This window comes from Choloepus didactylus, chromosome 5, assembly GCF_015220235.1.
Source record: "Choloepus didactylus isolate mChoDid1 chromosome 5, mChoDid1.pri, whole genome shotgun sequence".
Taxonomy (NCBI): Eukaryota; Metazoa; Chordata; class Mammalia; order Pilosa; family Megalonychidae; genus Choloepus; species Choloepus didactylus.
In genome coordinates, this window is record NC_051311.1 from 87,141,210 (window position 1) to 87,163,062 (window position 21,853).

The 21,853-nt window shown below is 37.7% G+C and overlaps 1 protein-coding gene across 6 annotated transcripts in view; it reads right to left on the reverse strand.

Moving 5' to 3' along the window:
• Positions 1 to 1,306: 1,306 nt before the first annotated feature.
• The window catches only part of BCAP29 (B cell receptor associated protein 29), an 87,261-nt gene continuing 66,714 nt past the window's right edge, over positions 1,307 to 21,853 (reverse strand). For 2 of the 6 annotated variants that reach the window (XR_005216989.1, XM_037836394.1), the window contains exons 7-8: positions 7,981 to 8,081; positions 1,307 to 1,656 (exon numbers count right to left, since the gene is read on the reverse strand). Coding sequence is in view for 4 of the 6 variants with exons in the window: in XM_037836394.1 (XP_037692322.1) it covers positions 1,621 to 1,656; positions 7,981 to 8,081 (137 nt within the window). In the remaining 2 variants the exon portion in view is untranslated. Of the gene's footprint in view, positions 1,657 to 7,086; positions 7,448 to 7,980; positions 8,082 to 21,853 lie in introns of those variants that run through there. The other 4 variants (XR_005216990.1, XM_037836393.1, XM_037836392.1 and 1 more) reach the window with 4 other exon arrangements.

The window sequence follows — 21,853 nt, forward strand, 5'->3', positions numbered from 1 at the left end:
GGAGGCCCAGCAAGTTTGAATGACTTGTTCAAGATCACATGGCTAAGTAAGTGGTGAAGCTGGGATTAGATTTTAGTCTTGCCAATTAAAAAGCTGTGCATTTTCTACTTTTCTGTATGTTCCTCTGTCATTAGACTTGATTTCCATACAGTGGGCTAGATCCCAAATCTTCAGTATCTATATATTTACCCATGTAGCGCTCACTTTGGTATTTCTATGTCTATAGTTTAAGCTGTCATTCCTTCAGTTCTCTCCTATTTCTGTACTCCCTTTCCTGTTATTTATGGTGTTGTCAGCCCATATGGTATAACTCCCATTTCTTACTTCTGTGAAATGTCTCCTACATCTCTGTTTTCTAGCACTAACTCCTGACTTTTCTCTGAAATAAAATTCTTATGCACTTGCTCATTTCATCCACTGGGCAATGAAAAATATTAAATATGTATGAAGTTGGTGCTAAAATTATAATAACAGAGGATGAAACAAAAACCAGAAAAAGTAAAAACTCCAGGAGTTATTTTCCATTTTCTTTTATATTTAGGTCTTTATGAGACAAGGAAGATGATTATCCTATCCAAACACTGAAATACCCTAAATTATATTAATATTTCAGTCATTACCATCTTCCTTGAAAGGAAACTCTAAATGAATATTTGAATGAAAAAATATTTAATATTTAATATTTAGCTTTCAGAATATAGAAACATCTCAGAGAAATTGCATGACACCAGTATATGTATATTTGAGGTAATTTTTGTATAATTAATATAACTCTCATAGTCATGGAAACACTTCTCTTTGGATACGTTACACATTACTATTTTAAGTCAAGAATTCCACATTGTTGTAAAAGTAAGTTTCGTTCAATGCAAGGGAATTATTTAAATAGTTGTAAACCCTATTACCAAATGAACTTGAAAAGTTAGAATACTTACTAATTACGAGCTAACACACATGGCAACAAAAAAACAGGTGCAAAAGCACACTAACAAAAATATAGTTATCAATATAGCTGTCTTGTAAGACTACACCATGGTATCATCAGGCTTAAAAAAAGCAAAGACTAAGGTCATTGTTTTTATTGTTTATTCTTTCTGACTCTTCTCTATAAATAGAGTGGCTAATTCTGGTCATTTATCCTTATTTAATCTCCCTGTGAACAAATTTGCTGACCCTGAATACTATTTTCAAATACATCATCCCTACTGTCATCTGATTAAATAGATTATTATTATTAATTAAAACTCATCAAAGCTTTTAAGGTTATTAATGGTTTCATGCAACTTAAAAGATCTAATTTTGGAAGTAAATGGAGAATAAATTTTTCCTTTTATTGGTAAACAGCCATTATACACCAGTGTTACTATCAATGTGTAAATACAGTGTTTAGCATGTGTATATTTTTCTTAAGAGCTGGGATACAGACTTTAAAATATATTTGTAATATCATCAGATATTTTGATAATGTCATTACAATACAGCCTATCTGTGGCATTAAAAAAAATTACTGGCTGGTCATAGTACATTTTTTTCTGAACTGAATTTTAAATTTCCTAAAGGCTAACATGATAACAAATTTATCATCTTGACACGGTGTATCACAATCTTCTTCCATAAAATTCAGAGGCATTTCTTATTACCTTTTCCTAAATGAACCTGTAAGAAAAAATATCCCTTAGGTAGTTATACCAAAGAGTAAAAAAAAGATTCATAGATAAGACAAGGACTTTTTCTTTTTAAAAACATTGTCTCTTCTGTGTATGGTTATTAATTTTGAGAATGATCAAATGAGAAAGTCTCAAATTTTAAAAACTACAAGATTTGTGGGTTTTGCTTGAAAAAATGTCTAGGGGGAAACTTCACCTTCTAGAAAAGTTCTTTCTTGCTTTGGCTTCATGAGGGACACCAGGAAAACAAAAGTGCTAAAATCCCCCCATGGCAAACTCAATTAGGAATTCTGGGAAGTAAAGAATGAAGGGAAGTGCCCACTCCATTCAAGATGGTGAAGTAAGATACCTCAGGGCTCCATCCTCCCACAGAAGCCTTGAACAACCAGTAAGAACTGGTAGAAACATCTTTCTCAAAGCTCCAGAGAACAATTAAAGGAACTGATTTAACAGGGTGAGCACTGAATCAAGAAAAAGGCTACTCAAAAGTGGCAGGACCTCATGGCATCTTGGCTGTACTCCCTCTGCCCCCCACCTCCCCACACCCAGCAGCTTGGCAGGGAGCTGGCCCATGTTCCCAGAGCAGGTTGCTGGTCCCAGTTCCTGAGGAGGCAGAGTGACCCCTGTGCACATACTGGGAGCTTGTAGGTCTGGCCCAATCTGTCTGGTGGTGGCCTGAGGGACTCAATGTCCTGGAACTTGCCCTGTGTGTAAAGTCGGCTCATTAAGCTCTCCTACAGATTGCTGTGGAAGAACATTAAAGTTGTGCTGCCTGGGGCAAGTGCTTGTTGGCTGTGGACAGACAATACAGTGCCTGGGACCATAAGAAAAGTGTTTCCTAGGGAAGAGGGGATATTCGTATCCATGTAAAGGTAGAATTCCTAGGTTTGCCCATCTGTGCATACCCAAGACAAGAGACAGAAAGAATCAGGGAAAATGATCAGGGAGGCTCCTACACTTCAGCCTGGAATTATTTTCCTAACTCATTGTATGGATACGCCCTGAAAGAAAGAAACTGTATAGGTCAATATGCAAAGACTGAGAAAGGTGTTTTCTTTCCATCCTTCTTTGTTGTTGTTGTTAGTGTCTGGCAATCAAGGAAAGCTCTTTCACAATACAAATTGGATACAAGCTTAATGAACAGATGCTTCAGAGTCTAAATTCCAGCAATAACAAATTAAAATATCCAAATGTCTGGGTTTCAATGAAAGTTTAAAAAACTACAAAGAAACAGGAAGCAATGGTACAGGCAAAAAGAAGATTAAAGCATTAGAAATCATCAATGATGAGGGCCAGACATGGGACATACCAGACAAAGACTAAAGAAATGGTCCTCAATATGCTCAAAGAGCTAAAGGAAAACATGGACAAAGAACTAAAGAGAACACAGAGAGAGTATCACTAGAGAGATGGAAATTATGGAAATATGAAAAGGAACCAAACACAACTGAAGACCACAGAGCAGGAATTAAAAATTCCCTAGGAGGGTTTAACAGGAGACTGGAGCTGGCAGAAGAAAGAATCAGAGAACTTGAAGACAAGACAATTGAAATAATTCAGTCTGAGAAGCAGAAAGAAAAATGAAGTGAACAGAGTCTGAGGCACCTGTGGTACACCATCAAGGGTACCAACATACACCTAGTGGGAGTTCCAGAAAGAGAAGAGAGAGAGAAAGGGACAGAGAGAATATTCAAGGAAATAATAGCTAAAAACCTCCCAAATTTAACAAAAGACATGTATATACACATCCAGGACATGCAACAAACTCCAAAAAGGATAAACCCAAACAGATCCACACAATGACATATTGTCATCAAACTACACAGTGGCATATCATCATAAAACTGTTGAATGCCAAGAGAAAGGAAGAATTCTGAAAGCCTTATGAGAAAAGCAATGTGTCAAATAGCTGGGAGCCTCTCTAAGATTAAGTGCACATTTCTCAATGGAAACCATGGAGGCAAGAGAAGGCAATGGGATGATATATTTAAAGTGTTGAAAGCAAAAAATTGCTAACCAATAATTCTATATCTGGTAAAAGTGTCTTTCAAAAATAAGGGAGAGTTTAAGACATTCCCAGAGAAACAAAAGCTAAGAGAGTTTGTCACCACTAGACTGACCCTATGAGAGATGCTGAAGAGAGTTCTGCAGCTGGAAAGGAAAGGATAGTACACAGTAGATAGAAGCCACAAAAGAAAGAAATAACACGTGAGGATAACGGCAGGGGTAAATGTAAGTGCTAGTACATTGTATTTTTGGTTTGTAACTCAACTTTTTACTTCCTACAGGATCTAAAAGGCAAATGCATAAAATGTAATGAGAAATCAGTTTTGGACTCATAATGTACAAACATGTAATCTGTGACAAGAGCTACATAAAGGTTGAGGGATGGTGGGGAATAGGAACATAGTTTGTGTATACCATTGAAGTTAAGTTGGTATCAAACAAACAAAATTATTATAGATTTAGGAAGTTAAATTTAAGCCTCATGGTAACTACAAAGAAAATACTGGAGAATAGGTAAGCTCATAGAAACATATACTAGAGTACAGGTTTCCAGGGGTGGGGGGGGGCAGGGAGGAATGGGGAATTATTACATAATGGGTATATGGTTTTGGTATGGGGAGACTGGAAAGTTGCAGTAATGAAAGGTGGTGAGAGTACAACAATAGTGGGTACGATTATTCCAACTGAATGGTATGCATGAGAGTGGTTGAGATGGGAGTTTTGTTGTATATATGTTCCCACAATAAGAAAGAAAGGGGGTGGGGTGGGGAGGGGGATGGAGAAAGGAAGGAAGGACAATTAAAGAGACAATGATAATTAAATGCAATATATGAATCTGGATGGAATCTAGCAAGGGAGGAGAACAGGCTCAAAAGACATTATTGGGAAATATAAAAAACTGGAATGCGAACTGTAAGCTTTATATCAATGTTAAATTTCTTGAACTGGATAATTGTACTTAAGCTGGTTACATAAATGAATATACTTGTTCTTAGGAAATGTATATGGCAGTATTAAGTGTTCAAGCAACATGAAGTATACCAAACGACACTCAAGTGTTCAGAAAATGGATAGAAGATGGGTGGACTGATGGACAGAATGATACAACAAATGTGGTGAAATGTTAAAATTGGTGGATCTGGGTGTCTGGGGGTAGGGGTATGTTGGAGTTCTCTGTATGGGGTTTGTATTATTTTGTAAATGTTCTGTAAGTTTGAAGGTATATTAACACAAAAAGTTAAAAAAAAAGAAAGAGTGAAGGGAAGCAACTAAAATAGATGAGAAGGCATTTTTCTCTTTCAGATATTTGTCAATAGAACTGGCTTCTCAAATTATACTCTTTGTTGATCATATAATAAAGATAACTAAAATACATCATCTAAGACTGGAGAAAAATGGAATAGAAAGTAACTTTAAGAGATCATTTAAATTAAGAAGGCAAATGCCTTCAGCAAGAAAAAGAATCTCCTAAAACAGAGTTGCAAAATGTTACTGCTTGTACACAGGGAGTTCATCAACCTCTTGTTCAGGCTGGGAATTAATGCTTTCAGAGCAACTTTAATAATATCAACTTTAAGCAACCAAATAAGATGATGGGATTGGAGGAGGTGATTTTGAGTGACAAGGTATCACTTTTACATGTTTATACGTATCTTACCACTTTAGATAAAAATCAAAGCTGTTATTATAGGTAAATCCCTTAAGTGAAGGGTGTACTCCAAAATGAAATTTAAAACTGGTAGGTACTGATGGGTTTTTTTTACTCCTAATAATCTCTAATTAGTTTTGCTTTGTCTTTTGTAGAAGAGAGCCAGGGCAAACAAGGAAAGGTAAACACTACATAATTTGAAGGAACTGTTTTCTAATAAACATTTATTGCCTACAACAGGGAGGGGAACAAATGGGGAAATCGAAATGGGTTTGAAAGATGTAAAGTAAGATTTCTTTACAGTAAAGAAATCAGCTTTTATCTCTGTGTTTCCTTCATATTTTAATAATCCTTTAGTTCATCATTACTCTATATAAGGTACATCAACTACGGAAATTTGAAAATGCTAATAAGCTTCCCAAAGAACCTTAGGATATAATTCAATTACTATGTTAGGCTTGACAAGAGAAGTAAAACTCATTAAGAACTATTTGATACAGCTTTTTACCATAGATGGTCTACAGCTACCAAGTAGGTTCAGAAGGTGAACATCAAAGTGTTAAGAGTCGCTTTTAAGAAAATGGTTCTCTTTTAATAACACCGAAATCTCAGAACTGAATCTGAGAATCTCAGAACTTTATATAGGTTCTCACAATGGATATAACTAATAGCATCTTATGATTATATAGAAATTTTCCTGTTTAAAATATTTTAAAGTGACTTCTGGCACAGGATCTTGCTTAATGCTCATAGGAATCTCTGTGGAAGGTATTATAATCCTCATTAAAGTAATGAAGAAGCCAAGGTGCATGGATGTAAAATAATTCACCGAAGAGTTACAAAATTGGTAAACTACTTAGTTGAGATTTTTTTTTTCTTCAAACAATTTATTATAGAAGGCTGGTTTTACAGGTGATAGGAGAGTAGGCACATGAAATAGGGTAGTGAAGTACCTAAGACCTAAGGGATTAGCAACAACAAAAAACCACCACTACTCCTTGGACTGGAAGGATAAGGAAGGAGATGGTATTATGGAGCCAGTAGCCATGGCCACCAAGTGAAAACTGGAATCTTGGTGGTTCTGCTCAGTGAGATTTGGGACCATGGAGGCTAGGAACTGAAGCCATGAATATGATATAGCTGGTGCTGAAGATGCCACCTGTGCTGGTTTTGATATATTATGACCCCCTAAAAGCCATATTCTTTAATGCAATCTTGTGGGGGCAGATTTATTACTCTTTTGATTAGGGTGGAATCTTTCAATTGAGTGTTTCCAAGGAGATATGACTCACTCAACTGTGGATGACACTTTTGATTAAATTATTTCCATGGAGGTGTGTCCCTGCCCATTCATGTGAGTCTTGATTAGTTTGCTGGAGTATTTAAAAGAGAAGCTAATAGCCGACACAAGACCCAGATGCTTACTGATGCTTAGACATTTTGGAGATGCGGACAGAAGAACATTTGGAGAAGCTAAGAGATGAAGCCCTGAGTTTGCCCTGGAGAAGCTAAGGAGGACTCTAAGATGCTTAGAGAGAAAGTCACTGGAATCAGAAGCTGAAGGCAACACAACCCGGGAGCAAAGGACCACCAGATGCTGGCCATGTGCCTTCCCAGCTAACAGAGGTGTTGCAGATGTCATTGGCCTTTCTTCAGTGAAGGTTTCCTCTTGTTGATGCCTTTGTTTGGGCAGTTTTATGGCCTTAGAACTGTAAATTTGTAACTGAATTAATCCTCTTTATAAAAACCAATCCATTTCAGGTATTTTGCATAATGGCAGCATTAGCAAACCAGACCACTACCCAAAGCAGAGAGAGAGTAGAAGAAATACACTGGCTTTCCACAGTCTTCTACTAGTGCCTCACATTGGCTGAGCCTGCCCAGAAGGACCAGCCCAACTTAAGAGAAGAAGAGCACCCCCTCAATCCTGGGGAGAATGGGTTAGGGCTGATGCCGGAATGATTTCCTACTCACCTTGGAATGAGGGGTGCTCTGTGCCCTCTCACTTCTCCCCAGACATGGTCAAAGTGTGGCTGGAAATCAATTCAGGTTATGGGCTGCCAGTTGAAGAGGGGAGGGAAAGAAAAGCCCAATGTGGACGAGTGTTGGGAACTTGACTTCTGGACTGGAGGGAAAGAGGAAGAAACCTTATGGCCCCTGAATTTGTAGCCAGTGGAGCTGAGATTTAAAAACGTCTGGCTTTTTCCATTTCCATCTTCCAAACTGCTTTTGGAGGTAAATCATGTATTTGAATGCCATAGGTTTTGTCCTAAAGTGTCTAAAACACTGGGACAGAAAGAGTAGTGTGATGTGGGACTTCAATCTTTGGCCTCATTTCAGCATGAATATGGCAAACATTCCAAACAGCAAACTAAAAATTTCCAGAACCAGTCCCTTCTTCAATGCTGCCATTTAGTGATTCAATTATTTTGCTGAAAATTTCACCAAAACTGGAATGCTATAAATTAGCATATCAACAATTTTTTATATTACGATTATTATCTTGTATTTTCATGTGAATTCCTATCATCACCTTCGGCTTCTTTGGTCATATAACAAAACCAGGTTAAGTACTTTGTCTTGATATGGGAAGGGTGAATAACCCAAATATTTGAATTAGGTAATTATTATTTTATAAATTAAAGTCCTATCACCCACCTGAAGTTCTGAGTGTTCTTTCAGGAGTCGGTCGTATTCTTTTGAAAGTCTTTCTGATTGCATCTTCATTGTCATCACATCGTTTTGTGCCTTAGAAAGGGCTAGAAAACATCAAACAGATTTCTTTTTTATTTTGCAATAATTTCAAATTAATAGGAAAGTTGAAAAAATAGAGAACTCCTTTGTAACCTTTACTCAAATTCACCAACTGTTAAAATTGTGCTACACTTATTTTACTCTCTCTGCGCGCGCGCACACACACACACACTTATTTATGTTCTTGAACCATTTGAGAATCAATTGCAGACACCATGCTCCTTTATTCTTTAATAGTTGATTGTGTATTTCCTAAGAACAAAGAAATTCAGGACATTTAACATCAATACTTTTTGTCTAATCTACCATCTGTATTATAATTTTGGTAACTGTCCCAGTAATGTTCTTTTTAGCATTTTTTAAAAATTCAATTTTATTTGAGATTATTCATATACCATACAGTCATCCAAAGTGTAAAATCAATTGTTCATGGTATCACCATATATTGTGCATTCATCACATGTTTTTTCAATTTTCTGAATATTTTCATTACTTCAGAAAAGAAATGAAAATAAAAAAGAAAACTCAAATCTTCCCATACCCCCAACCACTCCCCCTCCATTCTTGACTCATAGTATTGGTATAGTATATTTGTTCTGCTGATGAAAGAATGTTAAAATACTACTAACTGTAGTACATAGTTTGCAATACTTTTTCCCTATATACCCTTCTATTATTAGCTTCTAGTTATACTGTCATACATTTGTTCTAGTTCATTAAAGAGATTTCTAATACTTGTACAGTCAGTCACAGACATTGTCCATACAAGATTCACTGTTTTATACATTCCCAAATTTTAACCTCCAGCTTTCCTTCTGGTGACATATGTGACTCTAAACTTCCCCTTTCTACCACATTCACATACCATTCAGCACTGTTAGTCATTCTCACAATAATGTGCTACCGTCACCTCTGTCCATTTCCAAATGCTTAAGTTCAACGTAGTTAAACATTCTGCTCTTAATAAGCAACCACTCCCCATTCTTTAGCCTCATTCTATATTCTGGGAACCCATATTTCAAGTCTATGAGTTTACATATTATATTTAGTTCATATCAGTGAGACCATACAATTTTTGTCCTTATGTGTCTGACTTATTCCATTCAATATAATGCACTCAAGCTTTCTCCATCATCCCATTTTTTTAATCTTCATTTTATTGATATATATTCACATACCACGCAGTCATACAAAACAAATCGTACATTCGATTGTTCACAGTACCATTACATAGTTGTACATTCATCACCTAAATCAATCCCTGACACCTTCATTAGCACACACACAAAAATAAAAAGAATAATAATTAGAGTGAAAAAGAGCAATTGAAGTAAAAAAGAACACTGGGTACCTTTGTCTGTTTGTTTCCTTCCCCTATTTTTCTACTCATCCATCCATAAACTAGACAAAGTGGAGTGTGGTCCTTATGGCTTTCCCAATCCCATTGTCACCCCACATAAGCTACATTTTTATACAATTGTCCTCGAGATTCATGGGTTCTGGGTTGTAGTTTGATAGTTTCAGGTATCCACCACCAGCTACCCCAATTCTTTAGAACCTAAAAAGGGTTGTCTAAATTGTGCGTAAGAGTGCCCACCAGAGTGACCTCTCGGCTCCTTTTGGAATCTCTCTGCCACTGAAGCTTATTTCATTTCCTTTCACATCCCCCTTTTGGTCAAGAAGATGTTCTCCGTCCCACGATGCCAGGTCTACATTCCTCCCCGGGAGTCATATTCCACGTTGCCAGGGAGATTCACTCCCCTGGGTGTCTGATCCCACATAGAGGGGAGGGCAGTGATTTCAACTTTCAAGTTGGCTTAGCTAGAGAGAGAGGGCCACATCTGAGCAACAAAGAGGCATTCGGGAGGAGGCTCTTAGGCACAATTATAGGGAGGCCTAGCCTCTCCTTTGCACCCATTTTTTTTTAAAGAAGGTTTTGTTCACACACCATACATTCTGTCCTAAGTAAATGGTTCCCTGTATAATCATGAAGTTATGCATTCACCACCACCACTACTATCTATATAAGAACATTTCCATTTCTTCCACAAAGAAAGAGGGAGAGTCAAAGAAGGTAGAGAGACAAAAGAAAAAGAAAAGAGAAAAAAATGACAGCTAAAAAGCAACAAAAGATAAAATTAAAGTAAAATAAAAGTCAAACAACATCACCAATGCCAAGAGTCCCATACCCCTCCCTTATATCCCCCTCTTATAGGCATTTAGCTTTGGTACATTGCCTTTGTTACATTAAAGGAAGCATAATACAATGTTTCTGTTAACTATAGTCTCTAGTTTGCATTGACTGTATTTTTTTCTCCAATACCACCCTATTTTTAACACCTTGCAAGGTTGACATTCATTTGTTCTCCCTCATGTAAAAACTTATTTGTACATTTTATTACAATTGTTGTGCAGTCTAGGTTTCACTAAGTTATACAGTCCCAGTCTTTATTTTCCCTCTTTCCCTTTGGTGTCACACATGCCCCAACCTTCCTCTTCAACCATACTCAGTCATGTTTGTTCCATGTACTTACATTATTGTGCTACCATCATCCAAAATTGTGTTCCAAACCTCTCACTCCTGTCTTTTCCTATCTGTCTGTAGTGATCACTGTAGTATTTCCTGTAGAGCAGGTACCTTGTTCACAAACTCTCTCATATGTCTTTTTTTCCAGGGAATATTTTAAACTCTCCCTCATATTTGAAGGACATTTTGCTGGATATAGGATTCTAGGTTGGTGGTTTTTCTCTTTCAGTATCTTAAATATATCACACCACTTCCTTCTTGCCTCCATGGTTTCTACTGAGAAATCCACACTAGTCTTATCAAGCTTCTTTGTATGTGATGGATCGCTTTTCTCTTGCTTTCAGGATTCTCTCTTCGTCTTTGATGTTTGATAATCTGATTATTAAGTTCCTTGGTGTAGGTCTATTCAGATCTATTCTGTTTGGGGTATGCTGCACTTCTTGGATCTGTAATTTTATGGGAAATTTTCAGTGATTATTTCCTCCATTATTGCTTCTGCCCCTTTTCCCTTCTCTTCTCCTCCTGGGACCCCACGCCCCATGACATGTACATTCATGTGCTTCATGTTGTCCATTTCCCTGAGATGTTGCTCATATCTTTCCACTCTTTTCCCTATCTGTTCTTTTGTGTGTAAAAGGTGTCTTGTTCTCCAGTTCCTGAGTGTTTTCTTCTGCCTCTTGAAATCAGCTGTTGTATGTCTCCATTGTGTTTTTCATCTCTTGTGTTATGCCTCTCATTTCCATAGATTCTGCCAGTGGTTTTTTCAAACTTTCTATTTCTTCCTTATGTTCACCCAGTGTTTTCTTTATACCCTTCATCTCTTTTGCCTTATCTTTCCTAAACTTATTGAATTGATTTAGCATTAGTTGTTTCAATTCCTGGATCTCAGCTGAAGTTTAAGTTTGTTCCTTTGACTGGGCCATATCTTTGTTTTTCCTAGTGCGATTTGTAGTTTTCTGCTGTCTAGGTATCTGGTTTCCTTGGTTACCCCAATCAGATTTTCCCAGGCCAGAATGGGCTCAGGTCTCGGAAGGAGGCTATATATTCAGTACCAGGCTTCTCTGAGGGTGTGTCTTAGAAGATTGACAGACACCCCTGTGTGGCCTCTAGCTGCTGTGCTTTTCCGAAGTTGCCCAGCAGGTGGCGCCTGTCAGCCTGTTCCTCCTGACTGGTGTAAAGAGGTGTGGTCCCTTTAGTTCTCAGCTCAGGTTGTTTCTGGTTTGATTGTTTCCCCCCAGGCTCTGAGGTCTGAGTTCTGAATTACTCCTTTGTCTCTCTGACTCTCTGTTAACTCCACCCCTGTCTGGGTCAGAGTGCTGTGAAGTGAAAATGGCTGAAGCTTTCTCCACTGAGCCAATCAGATTGAGAGGGGGAAAAAAAAAAGGGAAAGAAAGCTCCTTTTCAGAGACAGTCCACGGCCCCTCAGTTTCACCTGTCAGCCTGAGACAGCAACTGGTCTGCTGGGCTCCCTTTCTGGGACACAGGCATCCTCCAGCTCTCTAAGGTCAATGGTCTCCAAAAGCCTCTGTATTTTTTTCTTTTTTTCAGTCAGTCCCACTTCCTGTCCACTGGGAGCGACCTCAGGGTACTTTGCTGCTTGTTAGGGGTTTGCCTATGTTTGTAGCTTGTATTCAGCAGTCCACATTTGTTAATTAAAACCCCAGTTGGAGCTAGGTTAAGCTATATTCACTTGCTCTGGGACTGCTGCTTTCTTCCACAGCGAGGTCTTTCAGCTCAGCCTGCCATCAGGGGAGGGGGCTCCTGGCATGGTTTTGCAGTTTTTACTTATAGCTTTCATGCTGCGATCTCAGCCATTCCACCCATTCCATGCTGGTGTACGATGTGTGGACAGTCACAGTTGTCCCCCAGCCGTTGTTCCAGAGTATTTACTAGTTGTTCCTGGTTGTTTATTAGTTATTCTAGAGGACTAACTAAATTCATACCTCTCTCTGCCTCAATCTTGCCCCCTCTCACAATTTTTTCTTGTACTCCAGGATCCAGTCCAGATCATATACTGCATTTATTCGTCATGTTCCTTTGATTTTCTTTAATCTGGGATAGTTCCTCAGCCTCCCCAACCTCCAATCTCACCCCAGCCCCCATGCCCTGTCTTTTGTGACACTGACATTTTTAAAAGAATACAGTCAACTTAAAAAAGAAAAAGGAATATTCTTCATTTTGGGGTTAAATGTAACATTGTTGCATTTAATAAGTTGATGATGAACGGCAAGAACACACAATATGCTCTTTAAATGTTTCATTGAAACTGTCCACCATTTTGGCTTCATGTAATGAGGTATTTGTAGAAAAAAGTATACGTTCACATTTTATATACCATTTAAATTGAAAGAATTATTTTTTAGGAGCAGGGGATAGCAGAGGGTAAGGAAAAAATAGACTAAGATTTTATTTTTGAAAAACACCAAATATTTCCCCCCAACTTACAAACTTTTAGGATGGTTTCTAAACTTATTTCCTCTCAACATGCATATACTAAAGCTAATTTTAATCAAGGAAAAATTTTAAAATTATATGCAAAACTGTACACTTTACTCTGCATCAGTGCTGACTCAGAGAAGACCTTAGCAATCGTTTTAGGGATATAAGACATGCTTTAATTGTGAAGACAGACATAAGTAGACTATAAAATAATTGAAACCCCCAAAGAGACTAGAGCCAAAGATTGCCAGTGATTTTGAAATTATTTAGTGATAGATACCAATTTCCATTGTAACAGTAAATTTTTCAACTTGGTTCAATGACCCATCTTGTCCCTGCTAGGCATTTGCATGTTATCTATAATCTATAGCATTTGCTTGGGAAAATCTTATGATTAAATTCAGGTTATGTATCCCATGTATACATTAATATGGCATCAGTGATGTTTAATCCCTCTCAGGGTATCACATCCAGAGGCCCCTCTGCCCTCATTGGTACTTCCATTTTACAGTTACTACCTCCTTCCCTGCAACTAAGAACAATATGTGGGAAGACAAGACCATGCAAACATCCTGTTCCTTATCAGAATCTGCCCCCCCCCATATTTCGCATCCCTTGATAATTCTTACCTAACCTCTATTATGATGGTTGCAAAATGGTGATTTTCCAACATCACCATTCCTTCCATATTTATCAGTCAGCATTCTAAGGAAGAATCTTTTTTTTTCTCTACCACCTAACAATCCATCTGTCCATCCATCCATAAATATGGACTCATGGGTTCCTTTTTTTCATTGATTTTTTCAATTCATAACTGTGTTTAATTATTTTCATACTCAAATTGATGCAGATAAGGCCAGTGGGAACGCTGTTAGGTTGGCTCCTGCATCCTTTTGACTATGCAGCCATCGTTTTTTAGGTTACTTCCTTACTTTCTGGTACAAGATGTTCCAGGTTCATTTTAAACTTTCCCTGCCTCAGCCCTGGACTCATGCTTTACTGAAAAGAATTTAATAGAAAGATTTGCTTCTGGGAAAATGGATAGGGAGAAAAAATATTTTTTAATTCTTACTAAGGGATGGGTCCCTGTATTTCCTTAAGAACAAAGACAATAATTTTCTTAAAAAAGGTGAAAAATACAGGAGTGCATAAGTAACATTTAAAGACTTTACCTCAAGGTAGTGACACATAAAAAATGGCTAAATGTTAGCCTTTACTGCTGTGGTGGTTTGGTACAACATGTACCCCAGAAAAACACATTCTTAAATTTAATGTATTTCTGTGGGCATGAATCCACTGTAAGTAGGACTGCTAATAAGGTTACTTCAGTTAATGTGTGGCCTACCTCAATCAGGATGGGTCTTAAAAAATCCTATTAGTGGAGTCCTTTTTAAGCAGAATGAAATGCAGAGAGAGAAACCTACAGCAAGCAGCCAGAAGCTGAACATGAATGGAACCTGGAAGGGAGAGATGAGGAGACATTGCCATGTGCCTTGCTGTGTGACAAATTAAGGACCAAGGATCTCTGGCAGCCAGCCTCAGAATGCCAGTCTTTGGAGAGAAAGTATCAACTTGATGAAGACATGATTTGGACTTTTAGTCTTAAAATCGTGAGCTAATAAGTTACCATTGCTTAAAAGCTGACCCATTGCATGGTATTTGCTTGAACAGCCCTTATACAGTGCTTTTTATAAATCATCTTTCCAAAATTGCTCTAAGTACAATTCTTCAAATGTAGTCTTTACAAGTTATGCATTTGTAAATCTTTTAGGGTAGGGGTTTTTGGAGGCTTGACAATGATTGTGGAAATGCTGAGATATTTCATGAGAATACAGGCCAGATTCAGTTAGGTACTAGGTTTTGGAGGAACATGTATGTACCTCAAAAAAACATGTTCTTAAATCTAATCCATTCCTGTGGGTGTGAACCCATTCTAAGTAGGGCTTTTGATGAAATTACTTCAGTTAAGGTATGGCCCAGCCCAGTCAGGTGGGTCTTAATCCTATTACTGAGTCTTTTATAAGCAGAATGAAATTTTGATAAAGAGAGAAAGCCACAGTGAGCAGCCAGAAGCTGAAATTCAATGGAACTTGGAAGAGAAGAGAGAGGGCAGGAGAGGCCCCCATGTGTACTGCCATGTGACAGAGGAGCTAAGGACCAAGGGTCGTTGGCAGCTACCCCCAGAATACCACACTCTTTTGGGAGAAAGCACTGCCTTAATGATGCCTTGATTTTGACATTTTCCTGACCTAAAAACCATGAGCTAACAAATTCCCATTGTTTAACCCAATCCATTTCTTGGTATTTTGCTTGAGCAGCCCAGGAAACTAAAAGAAGGATTTAGGGTAGAAAATGAGTTTCTAAATTTAAAAGTCACTTTTTGGCCACAGTTTGGGTTCTATAAGGCATTTCCTAAAGGCAAACTGAAAATGTGACACATGGTTGGTGTTATCTTCAAGACCTTACTAGAAATGTTTAATGGCCTGGTTTTCTGGTATATAAAAAGCAAAGATTACACAAGCTACTCATGTCTGACTTGTCCACAGTGGTGGTTTTAAAGAATGTTGGTGAAGATCTTGTATTGAACAGGGGTTGGTCTTAATGTTAAAAACAATTTATACTTAAATTCCTGACATGAACAAATTACTTAGGAAATTTAATAAATCTTAGACATAAACTTATTAGTTCCTTATTAAAAGATCCCATTTTTCTCATGAATTTTTATGAGTGTGTTCAGATAGTCAATGTACTCCGTCCTATGAAACTATAAAAAAAGCTATAAAACCACTTGTGCAGCCTATCCAGAAGTTTTTTCTCATTACTACTGGTATGAAGCTATAACAAAAAATCCTGTTTTATGTCACACGTAGGCTGAGGTATAAACTGTGTTTCTTATTTTGTTTTGTATTTCAGTGGATCTTAATAAGCCTAATGATTACTTTACTATTGAATTTCACTTCTATTAGGAGAGGCTGCTATTGTCTAGGAGCCTCTTGGTCTCTTTTGCAGTCCTTTCTCCATATCTCTTGTTTTGTAAAAATTATAATATTGGGTTTTGGATGCCTTCTACATCCGGGAACTGCCTCTGTGTCTAAGGGATTATATTAACTTAGTATGACAGTTAAATCTGCTTGTTTTATTTTCAGCAATATTATTTTGGAAACAGCATTTATGGGAAAACAGTATTGGATGAGGAGGCCTGAAATGATACATTTAAGTCACTTTTAATTTTTGAATCTGCAAAAATAAATTGATATTACTTGACAGTGACTGTGGAAATGCTGAGATATTTCATGAGAATACAGGCCAGATTCAATTATGGACTAGGTTTTGGAGGAACATGAAGCATTCATTAATACAGAAAAAAACCCCAATTAATGTTATATTCACACATAAGTAAGTTAAAATGTTTGTTTAAAATGACACGTAATGGGACCTGACTGCCAGGGGTGTAAATCTCCCTGGCAACGCAGGATATGACTCCGGGGGATGAGCCTGGACCTGGCATTGTGGAATTGAGAAAATCTTCTTGACCAAAAGGGGGAAGCTAAATGCAACAAAATAGTTTCAGTGGCTGAAAGATTTCAAATGGAGTCAAGAGGTCACTCTTGAGGGCATTCTTATACACTATATAGATATCCCTTTTTAGGTTTTAGTGTATTGGAATAGCTAGAAGTAAATACCTGAATCTATCAAAGTGCAACCCAGTGACCTTGATTCTTGAAGATGACTGTATAACTATGTTGCTTACATGGGGTGACAGTGTGATTGTGAAAACCTTGTGGATCACACTCCCTTTATACAGTGTATGCATGGATGAGTAGAAAAATGGGGACAAAAATGAAATGAAAAACAGGGTGGAATGGGGGATGATTTGGGTTTTCTTTTTTCTTTTTATTTTTTATTCTTATTTTTATTCTTTCTGGTGTAAGAAAAATGTTCAAAAATTAATTGAGGTGATGAATGCACAACTATGTGATAGTACTGTGAACAGCTGATTGTACACCATGGATGACTGCATGACATGTGATTGTATCTCAATAAAATGGAATTTTTAAAAAAATGACACATAAGCAGGTGAAAACTATCTGTGGTCTTTCTGAGTGCAAACTTACATGTATGGAACTATTTGCTCAGTGGGAAGAGCTGGTAAGACTAATGCACTGTGTAAACATATGTAAACATATTATATTAGTGGGATTTCTATCAGACATAACAGAAACTCTAGAGAAGCTCTGCCAGGAAATGGAAGAAGAAATTTTTTAGGCACTAGCATCCCTAGTTGGGCTGTCTTACAATGGCTGTAATGATTGAGCCAGAGGAAAACAGTTTTCATTTGAAAAATTTCTATTCATCTAGTTTTTTTTTTTGTTTTTGTTTTGGCTAGAGCTTTATGTCCACCACTGCAGCTCTCCAATGCCTAGTACTTTTTTTTTTTTTAATTTTATTTTGAAATAAATTCAAACTTACAGGAACAGTTGCAAAAACAACAGAAAACCCATACACAGAACACCAGAATACCCCGACCCCCCTCCCCCGATACCCCAATACATCAACTTTAACATCCTGACACACCACCATTTCTTTCTTTCCCTCCCTCCCTCCCTCCCTATCATCCATCATCTATTGCTCTGTCTTCTGAATATATGAGAGCAAGCTGCACACATCCTTGAACAAACAATATAATTCACATATACAATTCCCATGAACGAGAACATTCTTTCATGCAATCTCATTAAGCACAGCTAAGAAGTTCAAGAGATTCAACAATGATACAAAGCTTACATTCTATATATATATTTTTCCTTATGTCTCAACTGTGTCCCTTTGAGCCTCCTCTCCTCCATCCTCAGAACCCAACCAGGATCATCCTTGGCATTTAATTGTCATTGCCTATTTAGACTTTTTTTTTTTTCAATTGTGGAAACATATATACAGCCTAAATCTTCCCATTTCAACCCCTCCCTAGTATTCCATTAGTGGGATTAATCACATTTAGAATGTTGTAATGCTATCACCTTCCCACCATCCATTACTAGAAATTTCCCTTCACCCCAAACAGCAACCCTACACTCATTTCTTAACTCCCCATTGCCCCTTCCCCCACTTCTGGTAACCCATACTCTACTTTTCATCTCTATGGTCATATTCTCTGATAATTTCTTTGTGTTTACTGTGGGGCTTAAATTTAACCTCTTAAATCTATAACAAACTTGTTTTTCTTTGATACCAACTTAACTTCAATAGGACACATAAACTATGTTCCTATACTCCTCCATTCCCCCACCTTTATGTAGTTCTTGTCAAAAATTACATATTTTACATTGAGTCCAAAACCATTGATTTGTCATTAGAGTTTGTATATTTTATATCCTGTAGGAAGTAAATAGTGGGGTTACAAATAAAAAATTATTGACTTCTATTTGTATTCCATTGTGGTCAAAGAATGTGCTTTGAATATATTCAAAAAAAATTTTTTTTAATTTATTGAGGCTTGTTTTATGTCCCAGCATATGGTCTATTCTGGAGAAAGATCCATGATCACTAGAGAAAAATGTGTGTCCTGATGATTTGGGATGTAAGGTTCTAAATACGTCTGTTAAATTTTTCTGTATCTCTCTCTCCTTTGTTTCTCCGTCTGTAGGGTTCCCTTTAGTATCTGAAGTAGGGCAGGTCTTCTATTAGCAAAATCTCTCAGCATTTGTTTGTCTGTGAAAAATTTAAGCTCTCCCTCAATTTGAGGGAGAGTTTTGCTGGATGAAGTATTCTTGAGTGGAAATTTTTCTCTCTCAGAATTTTAAATATGTCATGCCACTGCCTTCTCGCCTCCATGGTGGCTGCTGAGCAGTCACTACTTAGTCTTATGTTGTTTCCTTTGTATGTGGTGAATTGCTTTTCTCTTGCTGCTTTCAGAACTTGCTCCGTCTCTTCATTATTTGACAGCCTGATCAGAATATGTCTTAGAGTGGGTTTATTTGGATTTATTCTATTTGGAGTTCGCTAGGCATTTATGCTTTGTGTATTTATATTGTGTAGAAGGTTTGGGAAGTTTTCCAAAACAATTTCTTTGAATACTCTTTCTAGACCTTTACCCTTCTCTTCCCCTTCTGGGACACCAATGAGTCTTAAATTTGGATGTTTTATTTTATCTATTGTGTCCCTGAGATCCGTTTCGATTTTTTTCAATTTTTTCCCCATTCTTTCTTTTGTTCTTTCATTTTCCATTCTGTGGTCATCAAGGATGCTAAGTCGCTGTTCAACTTCCCCTAATCTTGTATTATGAGTATCCAGAGTCTTTTTAATTCAGCCAATAGTTCTTTTATTTCCGTAAGATCTTCTATTTTTTTATTTACTCTTGCAATTTCTTCTTTATGCTCTTCAAGGGTCTTCTTTATGTCCTTTATATCCTGTGCCATGCTCTTCTTCATGTCCTTTATGTCCTGTGCCATGCTCTCGTTGTTTGATTTTAGGTCTTTGATTAATTGCGCCAAGTACTGTGTCTCCACTGATCTTTTGATTTGGGTGTTTGGGTTTGGGTTCTCCATATCGTCCGGTTTTATCATATGCTTTAAGATTTTCTGTTGTTTTTGGCCTCTAGGCATTTGCTTTACTTAATAGGGTTCTTTCTGGATATAAAAAATACCGGTCTAATTTGTCAGATCTACAGCTTGGTGGTGTATACTTTCTCTAACTAGCCAGCAGACAGCGTCCACGAGTCACCTATTACCCTCAAGGCAGTTCTTCCCAACTTTGTCTTTGTGGTGTGTGGGATCTGATTCTTGTGGGGTTCAACTGGTGCACTAAGTTTGGATGTGTTGTTGGTGCTGTCCACCCTGAATGTGGGGCGTGTGTCTGGGTGGTTAGGGAGGCAGGGCAGCTTTAATAATCAAACCTCCCAGATGTTCCTGGAGACTTAAGGCTGTTACAAGAGTCTAAGCTTTCATTTCAGTCTTGCCACAGATTGTCTCTGCTGCTGACCCACAAGTCCTTGGTATTGGTGTAGGGTCTCTGGGATTTCTGAGTGGGTCCCCTATCCCAGCTGTGCTCTTCCAGGGCCTCTGCTCTATCCATCTAGTTTTTGCTACTTTTTAGTTACTTTTTTTGGGTTCTCCTTTTGAGAATGCAAGAGTGTTATACACTGGAGATATTCAGTACTTAATCTTCCTATGCATTAATCCTTTGCCAGTGATCAATTAATGGATTGTTAATCCATTAACCCAACAGTACACGAACTGTTAATCTATAAGCAATGTTTCCAAAGTACTTAGAAAGTGGTCATATGACTTCTGTTCTGTAAAGAGCAGAAACTGTGGTTTTAATTATATTATAGTTATTTTTGTACATGCCTATATTGTCAGGTGTGTGTAGTTAACTATCTGTTTTATTCACTACTTCAGTCATCAACCATTCTCTAGAATTTAGCACAGTATTTGTGTACACAGCATTACTGAATAGTTTGAGCCGGAAATATCTTAAACTATTTGCTATTGAATGGGTAGACTTAGTGTTTACTTGTTATTAAATGGATAAATGAAAGAAAAATCAAACTTAATGGAATTTTTAGGAGGAATTCTGAAGAACAGCAACTTAAGTGAACTTGTTAAAACTTAAATTCTAATACCCCGATATATCTCAGAGTATTTTGGGCAGAAAATAAAAACGAATTTGTAAAGTCCACCTAAGGGACTGGGGAAAAATGTGGAAATATTCCCTACCTGGCCAATTCCTGATATTCTAACAAGCATTAGGGACTCCCAATTTAACAGGTCAAGCCCTCCACCTTGAGGCTTGCCCTTATGAAACCTATTCCTGCAAAGGAGAAGCTAAGCCAACTTATAACTGTGCCTATGAGTCACCAGAACCTCTTTCGTAGTTAAGATGTGGCCTCTCTCTCTTAGCCAACCTGCAGATAAACTCACTACCTTCCCTTCTATGTTGGACATGACTCCCAGGGGTGTAAGTCTCCCTGGCAACATGGACATCACTCCCAGGGATGAGCCTGGCTCTGGCATCATGGCATTGAGAAAGCCTTCTTGACGAAAAGGGGGGAAAGAAATGAAACAAAATAAAGTTTCAATGGCTAATAGACTTCAAATAGAGTTCAGAGTAATTCTGGAGGTTATTCTTATGAATTATAAAATTATTCCTTTTTAGTTTCTAGTGTATTACAATAGCTAAAAGGACGTATCTATATCTGTTGAAATGTAATCCAGTAGACTTGATTCTTGATGATGACTGTGTATAACTAAACTTTTATCATAGACCATGACTGTGTGATTGTGAAAACCTTGTGACTGGCATTCCCTTTACCCAGCGTACGGGCAGATGAGTAATAAAATAAAGACAAAAAATATATACATAATAGGGGTATGCCGGTTTGAATGTATTATGTCTCCCAAAATGCCATTATCTTTGATGTAATCTTGTGTGGGCAGATGTATCAGTGTTGATTAGATTGTAATTGTTTGAGTGTTTCCATGGAGATGTGCCCCACCCAACTGTGGGTGATGACTCTGATTGGATAATTTCCATGGAGGTGTTACCCCACTCATTCAGGTGGTTCTAAATTAAATCACTGGAGCCACATAAATGAGCTGACAAACAGAAGGAACTCAGTGCAGCTGTGAGTGACATTTTGAAGTGCAGCTGAGAGTGACATTTTGAAGAGGAGCTACAGCCAAGAGGGACACTCTGGAGAACACCCAGGAGCTGAGAGAAGAGCTGCAGATGAGATTCAGATTGAAGACAGCCGTTGAAAGCAGACTCTTGCTCCGGAGAAGCTAAGAGAGGACAAACGTCCCAAGAGCAATG